Here is a 10,201-nt window from a genome sequence, read left to right on the forward strand (position 1 = left end):
TCTTTTTTGTAAAAAAACAAAAAACAAAAACTTTATTTTTTTAAATAAACATTGTTTTTCATTAAGGTTACACCGATCTCAGACTGGTAAATGGACCAGACTCCTGTTCTGGTCGAGTTGAACATCAGTATCTCAGCAAATGGGCCACAGTGTGTGATGCATGCTGGGATATGAGAGCTGCCAGTGTCCTCTGTAGACAGCTGAATTGTGGGATTGCTGTCTCTGTTGTGGGATCAGACTGGTTTGGAGAGGGAAGTGGTGAAATCTGGGCTGATATGTTTGATTGTGACGGGAATGAAACAAAACTCTCAGAATGTTCCATCTCTTCATGGAGTCGAGCTGAATGTTCTCATAAACAAGATGTTGGAGTCATCTGCTCTGGTAAACTTATTTAATCAAGACTAATAACATTATGCTAATTGTGAAAAAAAAAAAACTCTCTAGGCTTATATTAGGCATAAACTATTTAATTGTTCTTTAACTACAATACTTTGTTCTACCAGTTCAAAAACACATCACATCTTCTCTTCAGATTCATCTCTGGCTCTTCATGATGGTCTGGTGCAGTTGTCTGGAGAGAGACAGTGTGAGGGGGAGGTGGAAGTTTTCATCCATCAGGTCTGGAGGAGAGTTCTGCTGGACTCCTGGAGTCTCACTGAATCCTCTGTGGTCTGCAGACAGCTGGGCTGTGGCTCTGTGCTGAACTTCTACGGCTCCTCTTCATCCAGTCCTGAACACAGTCATGAGTGTGTGACGGGCTTCCAGTGCTCTGGGAGTGAAGCTCATCTGGGGAACTGCAGCTCTCCACAAACTCTCAACTGCAGCTCCACACAACAGCTGTCAATCACCTGCCTTGGTGAGAACAACAACATCTGGACAGATTCTTCAGTTGTTCGTGATCAATAATGTGTTTTTCTGTCTCTGAATATCAGGTCGCGGGTCCATCAGGCTGGTGGGTTCTGGGGGAGACTGTGCAGGGAGGCTGGAGGTTTTTCACAGCGGCTCATGTGGGACAGTGTATGGAGGCTGGAGGTTTTTCACAGCGGCTCATGTGGGACAGTGTATGGAGGCTGGAGGTTTTTCACAGCGGCTCATGTGGGACAGTGTATGGAGGCTGGAGGTTTTTCACAGCGGCTCATGGGGGACAGTGTGTGATGACTCCTGGGATATTAAAGATGCCCATGTGGTGTGCAGACAGCTGCAGTGTGGAGTGGCCCTCAGTAACCAGCAGGTACCAGCCTGGTTTGGTCCTGGTTCTGGACCCATATGGCTGGATGAGGTGGAGTGTGAGGGGAATGAGACGTCCCTGTGGAGCTGCTCTTCTCCAGGCTGGGGAAAACATGACTGTAAACACAAGGAGGACGTAGGAGTCGTGTGCTCAGGTAAACAGTAAACAATCATTTAAATAATAAAATTTTAATAACCCATAAATTGCTCTCATTATTAGCAATATCCATTGTGTTTGCATTATACACATTAAGAACAGGGTTGAAAAATGTTCTTATGCATTTTTAAAAGAATTCCGAAAGTGATTCCATTGAGGGTTCATTCCATTGAGAGTGTAGATGGAATACAGTACTAAAACACTGCTGCTGACTATTCATTACGGAACACACATGAAAATGTTAATCCGATTCTCAAATGAATGACTCTGAGTCGGTTATTTTTAGTTAATAAAAGACAAGCATTTTACAATTGCAAATTGTAAAATTTAGATCTATTTATTATTGAAATGGTTATATCGTTTGGCAGTGAAATACAATTTCTTCCCGCCCCAAAATATTAATTTTTTAAAAGCTCTAAAAGAACTGTTTTTTTTTTATTTTTTTATTAATTAATTCCCTTTCCTTTCTATCTAGAGTTTAAAGAGATCAGGTTAACTGAGGGCTGAGGGCGGAATGTGGAGGTTTTCTACAATGGATCCTGGGGTAATATTGCAAATTGTAAAATTTAGATCTATTTATTATTGAAATGGTTATATCGTTTGGCAGTGAAATACAATTTCTTCCCCCCCCAAAATATTAATTTTTTAAAAGCTCTAAAAGAACTGTTTTTTTTTAATTTTTTTATTAATTAATTCCCTTTCCTTTCTATCTAGAGTTTAAAGAGATCAGGTTAACTGAGGGCTGTGAAGGGAATGTGGAGGTTTTCTACAATGGATCCTGGGGTAATGTGTGTTACAACAAGATGGACAGAGACACAGCGAGTCTGATCTGTCAAGAGCTGAACTGTGGAAGATCTGGCAGTGAACCCAGATATTCAGTGGGACTGAAGTCTCATAACTGGCTGGATTATTTTAAATGTCGACGACATGATTCCACTTTATGGCAATGTCCATCTTCATTCTGGGGACAGAATGACTGTGATAACGAGGTGGCCAAGATCACTTGCTCAGGTAAATTTTTAAACCATTTAAACTCAGTGATATTTCTGTAAATATAAAGGTTACATGAAATTACATGAAACGCTGAATAAATTATTTAAAATTACTTTCATGAAACTGTGATCATGTTATAATCTCAGCAGAGGAAAGTCAAGAGTCTCTGCGGAGTCGTCTGACATGTTCAGCATCTCCTTACCAGAGAAAGTGTTCAAGTAAGTTTATTTGACAACAAATTGGTTTAAATATTTATTACTTTTTCCACATATAAAACTACTAGCTGACATATCTTTGAAAATAATAGTAATGAGTTCGTACTGTGACAGCCCTTGACCAAAGACTATAGAATACCTTTGACTCTGTAAACCACAAAGAATAAACTTCACCAATCAGAAAAATTAGATGTGCTTTCTGCCAGTCATTTGTTTTACATTTTTAGGTTGCTAACATTGATTACAGCATATTTTACTATATGTGCAGTTAAACTTCCTTCTCTGTGTTTTTTGTTGTAAATACAATACATTACAATATTTATTTATAAAGCACATTTAAAAACAGCCGAGGTTGATCAAAGTGCTGTACAGAATAGAGTAAAAAAAAAACAAGACTACCAAATTTAAAACACAACAATACTAAAGCAATAATCATACTGGTGTTGACAGGCCAAATTATTGAGGGCTTTATAAACAAATAATAGAATTTTAGGGTACCGGTGCAATGTAGATAAAATAGGAGTTGCTGGCTCATTCTTGCGGGTCCCAGAGAGAAGTCTAGCAGCTGACTTTTGCACTAGCTGTAGGTGGGAGGAGGAAGGCTGAAACACCGTAATAAAATGAATTACAATATTCTAAACAAGTTGTTACAAAAGTATGAATCACCATTTTGAAGTTACTCTGTGATAAAAAAGGGTTTCATGTTAGAAAGTTGACAAAGATGAAAAAAGCATGATTTTACAACAGTACTGATCTGTTTGTCAAAATCTAAGTTATGATCAAACAGAACTCCCAGATTTCTAGTGCACTGACTTTCATATGGGGCCAGATGGTCATGGTCAACATCTAGCACGCAATATTCCTTAGGCCCAAATAGAATTATTTTGATTTTATTTTCATTTAAATTTAGAAAATTACTTGATAGCCAAAGCTTAATTTCTTCGAAACAGGCCAAAAGTGGTTGAAAACCATTTTTATGCTTTAAGGGAAAATATTATTTTACATTATTTAATATAGTATCATCAGCATATAGATGAAAAGAAACTCTATATTTGTTAAAAATGGAAGGCATAATTAGCATATACAGGGTAAACAACACTGGCCCAAAGATTGATGCAAAGTGTACACTGAATTAGACAGATGGGATCTTAATGTTGTGATCTTCTCAACAACAACAAAAAAAAACGTCCCAAAGTTGTCACAGAGAGAAGTAGAGGGCTCTAGAATAGAATGCACAGAGGGATTTAAAACAGTAAATAATACAGAAAAGAACTTGAGGTTTATGACAATGCTGTGCTGAAGCTGGTCCGTGCTGTTTGATATGTGTTTTAGACCATGTTCCTCTCAGACTGAGTGGAGGGGAGGGCCGGTGCTCTGGGAGGCTGGAGGTGTATCATAACGCTGTGTGGGGCTCATTCTGTGATGATCAGTGGGACATCAGCGATGCTCAGGTGGTCTGCAGGCAGCTGGGTTGTGGAGCAGCACTGAGGGCTGATGGGAATTCAGTCTTTGGTTCTGGTGAAGGTGTTGTGTGGATGAACAAAGTCGAGTGCAAAGGGAATGAGATTCACCTGTGGGACTGTCCTCTCTCCCTGAAAAACCACACTGACTGCTCCCACAAAGAGCACGCTGGACTCACCTGTGCAGGTCACAGCAAAATACTGAGGAATAATATTCAATTCATCATTTTAAAGTGTAAAACATTTGTATATTCAAGACATTTGCATGAACTGATTATAATTTCAGTATTTTTTACATTGCCAGATTCGTCAGTGTCCTCTACTCCTGCCACAACAACATCAGCTTCTCCTCCAGTTTCTCCTCCAGTGCGCACAACATCAGTCTCTCCTCCACAATCTCCTCCAGCAGCGTCTCTCTCCGTCCCCCCAGTGCTTGTGATTGTTCTGGGAGTTGTGCACTTACTGCTCTTAGTGGCACTGCTTATACTGATTCAGCAGAACAGAGTGATGAGGAGAGGTAGGAGAGATCCAGAGACTGTCATATTGTGTCTTATTCAGTGTGTGATCAGTCATGTGTTGTGAACTGACTGCAGGTTTGTCTTTCTATACTCACAGCTCTCTCTGACTGGTACACAGGACTTCACAGGACTCAGTCTCAGACTGAGCCAATATATGAGGAAATTTATCACAGACACAATCAATTTACTCAAAGAGGTGAGACATCATGAGAAAACGTAATTGTAAGTGTGTACTGATTCAAAGGGTCCCTACAGTGTTTACTTCTCGATTGCTAGCACATTACTAATTACCCTTACAATGTTAAAGTCAGCTTGGCACCTCATGCTTATAGAAGGATCAAGTTGTTGATCTTAACTTTCAAAAAAGCTTGCGAAGTTGAATCCTACAAAGATGGCATAAAAAAAAAACATGTTTCTGATTGTTCTGCCTTGCTTTAATAGGGATTCTCATATCTGAAGACACTGATGAGCTTCTCTCAGGTTAGAGAGGTGATTTACAAACTCAGTAAATAAATGTAAACTGTGAAAACTATAAACTGTGTTATATATATATATATATATATATATATATATATATATACTATTTTGATTTTGAAGAGAGGGTGAATGAGATCACACCAGGATTGTATGAGGATATCTTCACTGGTGGACCGATACCAGATCGTGAGACAGGTGCTGATGCTCTTCTGTACTTTAGTTGTATTTCTCTCTCTCTAATTCTGCAATGTGCATATTAATATATATAGTACATTCAAGTTTGTTTTGAGTGTGATAACAATGGTTTCATGTTAAATTTGTAGGAGACACACCAGAAGGATATTATGATGTCATTACTAGTGGACAGAACTATGGTACTGAAAAAGGTGATTTTATTTTTGGATAATTTTTCTCATGGATTTTTACACCCTACTTCTTTAAGGCGAAGGCCAGTTCAGATTAAAAAAAATGTCATTTTATCAGCTTAATGTTACATTTAAGAGCTTATAATGTATGTGTGTGTGTGTGCGTGTGTGTGTGTGTCTGTGTCTGTGTGTGTGTAGTGGACACACCAGAGAATTATGATGATGTCATCATTAATGGACAATGCTCTCAATGTGCAAAAGGTGAGTCACAAAAAATATTTTTAATAAACTGTTTGTTTCAATTATATATCGAATGTGTTTATACCGTTAATGAATTATTGTGGCTATATCAGGTGTAATCTAACAATCTGTCATGAGGGGACAGGGACCTATGACATGACACACATTCAAGGTGTATTAAAAATTTAAATGATCTTTTTTGTACATGTGTAAAGAGGAAGATCAGGAGGAGTATGATGATGTGTGGAGTATCACTGAAGATGTGAGAAACCTGTTAGGTAACCTTTTTGGCTTATGATTCCAACATTTATTTTAAATATTAAGAATAAAATTACCTGTCAAAAGTTCGGTCACACTTCATTCTTTATTAGCGCCTTTTTTAAGACACAAAAACTTTGAAGTAATTATATTAGTAATTTGCTGATTTAAATGAAATTAACTCAGATTGGAATACTGATGCAATCACAACATTAAACACGTTTTTTTTTATGCAGGCTATGATGATGTGGGGGAGGAGTCAAATGATGAGGGAGGGGCCGTATGACTCAATGGCCACACCTACTTCCTCTGTTTATTTCATCAATTTTTTGTTTAAAGAGTTGCTTTTGATTCTCTTAATATTCTGTAACATGCTACTTAAATATGGTCATGAACACAAATTTAGATTAACAGAACTACTGTTAACATTATAAATTCTTGTTGACATCAAGGTTATGGATCAGGATTAGGGTTAAAGTATTTCTATGCTTGATCATTTGTGGTTTGATTTCCTCTTTTCTTAAAGTTTTTTTGTTCCTTTCAAATAGCTGAAATATAAATACAGAATTACATGTCTCGCCTAAAAATGACACTGCTAAATATGACAAAAATGTGTGCAAGTGATACTTAATCAAACAACATTTTTACTGATTACTCTACTCCTGATTCCTGAATTGTTCTGCATACAGAGAACATTAATTAAGAATGAGAAATTAATAAGTAAAATAAAATAAGTAAAAAATGTATGAAATCTGAATAATATCTGATTCATTCATCTCGATCATTCCATTGCCTTTGCTGTGGTTGTAATTTAGAATAGGCTATATTTTTATTTATATTGTTAACTTTAATATTTTAAGTTTTTTTTTCAGAAGTTTTTTCTGTTAACTCAAAATTGTTTAACAGAAAAAAAGAAGTTCAGACTTTAATATGCAGTCTAACGTTGTTACGATCGCCAGCTGGAGTGCCCATGAACTCCATTAAAGGGCACTCCACCTCAGACTCTTACCCCTGTACTCTGGACTCCATTTCCCATGTGTTCCTTGCCCCTTATGTGATCTTGTCATGTGCTACCCTTGTATGTGTGTTACGTTCTGATTGGTACCTGGTTTGCATGTGTCATGTTCTGATTGGTTCCCTGGTTGCATGTGTCTTGTTTTCATTGGTTGGTTTTGTCATGTGTTCACCTTGTCTAGTATAAAAGATGCTTACACCCACCCAAGAGGAGTGATTATTGTATAGCCATTCCTTGTTCCTAGTTTCCAAGTTTACCCTTTCTGTGTTTCCTAGTTTACCCGTGTTTTTGATCCTTGGACTGTTTCTTTGTTTTCTGATTGATTGCTGCCTGCCCTGACCATTGCCTGTATATTGGATTACACTGTTTGCTGGTGCTCGCCCCTGCCTGTTTTGACCACGTTTGTGAATAAAGCCTTGCATTTGGATCCTCAACTCCGTTGTCACGCTCTCCATGTTACAAACGTACTATAGACTGACAAGATAGATATAAATAGGCTACTAGCCGTTTATGCTGGTTTTTATATGTAAATGCTATTGACTTTGACATTATGATCTGTTTTATGTTTGTCTATACAGACAGGCAGGCATACAGACAAAAAAATAAGTCTATAAATCAGTTTAGATTAATCCATCACTTTATGTTGTGTGATTTCAGTCCTCTGCTGGTGTCAAAGGGAACAACAGGTAATAACTTTCTTTCTGTGGATTGTATGGTCTTTTACTGCCATCTCGAGGATACAGATGAAATGCAGTAATAGAAACTTCAAAGAAAAGGTTTGTAGGCTACTTGCCTGTAAGATTAGAGCAATTCTAAATAACACCATTTTTCATCATTAAATCTATGGATTTAATTGCATGTTATTATAGGTTATTGATAAAAATTGTCCTCCCGTTAAGAATCTCTCGCTGCTACAATCAGATTGCTGCTGATGTAATATGACACCCACTAATTATTTTAGTGAAACCTTTGGTGTTTCTTCTAAGTTGACCCTTACCGCCACAGATTTTCAACTTTCTTCTAATGTGGCCTGGTTGTATTGGGCAGTTTTTGAATCCTGCCATCAAATGTACAATTTATGAGAGGCTAAACCTAAAAGAAACATCCCACAGATGTTGCTGTTGCATGCCTAAAATTTTTTTGGAAATAAAATACATTAACATTTTGAGGCTACAGGTAAATAGTTAGGTATTTTCACAACGCTTGTAAAATGTTTTGTATTGGTAAAAGTATAATAACACAAGTCTAATCTTGAGCTGAAGACTTAAAGGGATAGTTCACCCTAATGAAAAATTAACTTACCCCATGATTTACTCACCCTCAAGCTATCCTAGGTGTATATGACTTTCTTCTTTCAGGTGAGTACAATCGCAGTTATATAAAAAAAATATCCTGGCTTATCCAAGCTTTATAAATGCAGTAAATAGCTGTTGGGATTTTTAAGCAAAATAGAGTGCATAAATCCATTATAGTAGTACTCCACATGGTTCCGGGGGGTTAATAAAGGCCTTCTGAAGTGAATCGGAGTTTTTGTATGAAAAATATCCATATTTAAAACTTTATAAACCGTAAACTCTAGCTTCCGCTGTCATATGTGCGTTCACGAGAGAGTGGTGTTTCAGCAGATAATGTAGACGTAGGCATAGCGTAAGCTGTGGTGAGAAGCGGCAAATGCAGAAACACAGGAGAGAGCAATATAAAACACCAATCAGCGACCTCCGTGATGTCTCGTTCCCGCTCTCAGGGAACCGAGGTTACGATAGTAACTGGAGACGTTCCCTCTCGAGCTTTCACTAGACATCACGGACAAATGTCTGGTCAGATTGCCGAAAGCTGGCCGAACAGTCAATGTAAATCCTCAAAGCCCTGACGGGGCACACCGAAGTCTGAGCGTCCGCTCTGAAGGGGGTAGATAGTGATTTAGGCACATAGCCTGGACTCGGCCGGAGAGTGACGCTGCAGTCACCAGGTCCGAAGCGAATACAGTTGCTGACCACAGAAAACGCATGTAAATCCCCTATGCGCTTAGCCGAAGCGAGGGCAAGAAGTGCAGTTTTGAGAGAAAGCTCCTTCATAGCAATGGATGTTAAAGGCTCAAATGGTGGCTGTGAAAGAGCTCTTAACATCACCTCTAGGTTCCACGGCGGAACTAAAGGCAGATGTGGGGGATGCAATCTCCTTGCTCCCTTAAGAAAACTCACCACCAGCGCGTGCCTACCGATCGATTGCCCGCCCAGCGGGGAACGAAACGAGGCAATAGCGGCCACATAGACTTTCAGTGTTGATGGTAGACATCCACTATCCAGTCTGTACTGTAGAAAATGCAGAAGATTCGACACAGAGCAAGCAGCCAGGTTGATATGAACATCACGGCACCATTTCACAAACACTCCCCATTTTAGAGCATACAAACACCTCGTGGAGATGCCCGCGCCTCCGAGAGCATGTTGAGCACATGAGAATGCAGGGTGCTCAGCTCCTCTGATATCCCTGAAGCAGCCACACATGAAGGCTCCATAACTCCGGGTTCGGGTGCCACACCGAGCAGCTCTCTTGAGACAGCAGATCCTTCCTGATGGGGATCGGCCAGGCCGGCGCCACCAGCAGCTCTGTCAGGTCCGGGAACCAAGGCTGGTTCGGCCAGTTCGGGGCGATGAGTATCACCGAAGCCCCCTCCTCCCTAATATCTTGATCTGAGGAAACGCATACAGCTTGGCTACCGGCCAGTGCAATGTCAGAGCGTCCCCTTCCAATGGGGAGTGAGACAGGGAGAATAATGCAGTGCGCATTCTCGCTCGTGGCGAACAGATTGACCTCCGCTCTCCCGTAGCGGGCCCAAATCATCCGAACCGACTCGGGTGCAACCTCCACTCTCCTTGAGGAATCCCTTTCCTCGAAAGCATGTCCGCCTTGCAATTCAGGAGACCGGGTATGTGCGCTGCTTTGATGGAGAGAAAGTGACGGTCCGCCCATAGCAGGAGATTCGCTGCTTGCTTGTACAAAGCCCTGGAACGTACGCCTCCTTGGTGATTTATGTACGAGACCACGGACATGTTGTCGGTGCGAATCAGTACCTGTCGCTGTTCCAGCTGCGGCCGAAAATCCTTTAGAGCTAAGAACACTGCTTCCAGCTCCAAGCGGTTTATGTGCCACCGGCTCTGGGGTTCTGACCACAGCCCCGAAGCTGGCATGCCCTCGCACACTGCTCCCCAGCCGCGAGTCGATGCGTCCGTCGTGACCACAACGCACGACGTCACCAAGCCCAGGGGAACCCCC

The 10,201-nt window shown here is 40.1% G+C and overlaps 1 protein-coding gene across 1 annotated transcript; it reads left to right on the forward strand.

Moving 5' to 3' along the window:
* The first annotated feature begins 155 nt into the window (after positions 1-155).
* On the forward strand, positions 156-6,196 carry LOC107658713 (antigen WC1.1-like). Its single transcript, XM_016447372.1, has 11 exons — positions 156-381; positions 533-856; positions 933-988; positions 1,121-1,382; positions 2,099-2,395; positions 2,524-2,595; positions 3,925-4,239; positions 4,339-4,569; positions 4,668-4,766; positions 5,868-5,930; positions 6,147-6,196. Exons 1-11 carry the CDS (start codon positions 171-173, stop codon positions 6,194-6,196), a joined length of 1,980 nt encoding a protein of 659 aa, XP_016302858.1. The 5' UTR covers positions 156-170.
* Positions 6,197-10,201: the final 4,005 nt, after the last annotated feature.

This window comes from Sinocyclocheilus anshuiensis, unplaced genomic scaffold (genome assembly GCF_001515605.1).
Source record: "Sinocyclocheilus anshuiensis isolate Anshui unplaced genomic scaffold, SAMN03320099.WGS_v1.1 scaffold283, whole genome shotgun sequence".
NCBI lineage: Eukaryota > Metazoa > Chordata > Actinopteri > Cypriniformes > Cyprinidae > Sinocyclocheilus > Sinocyclocheilus anshuiensis.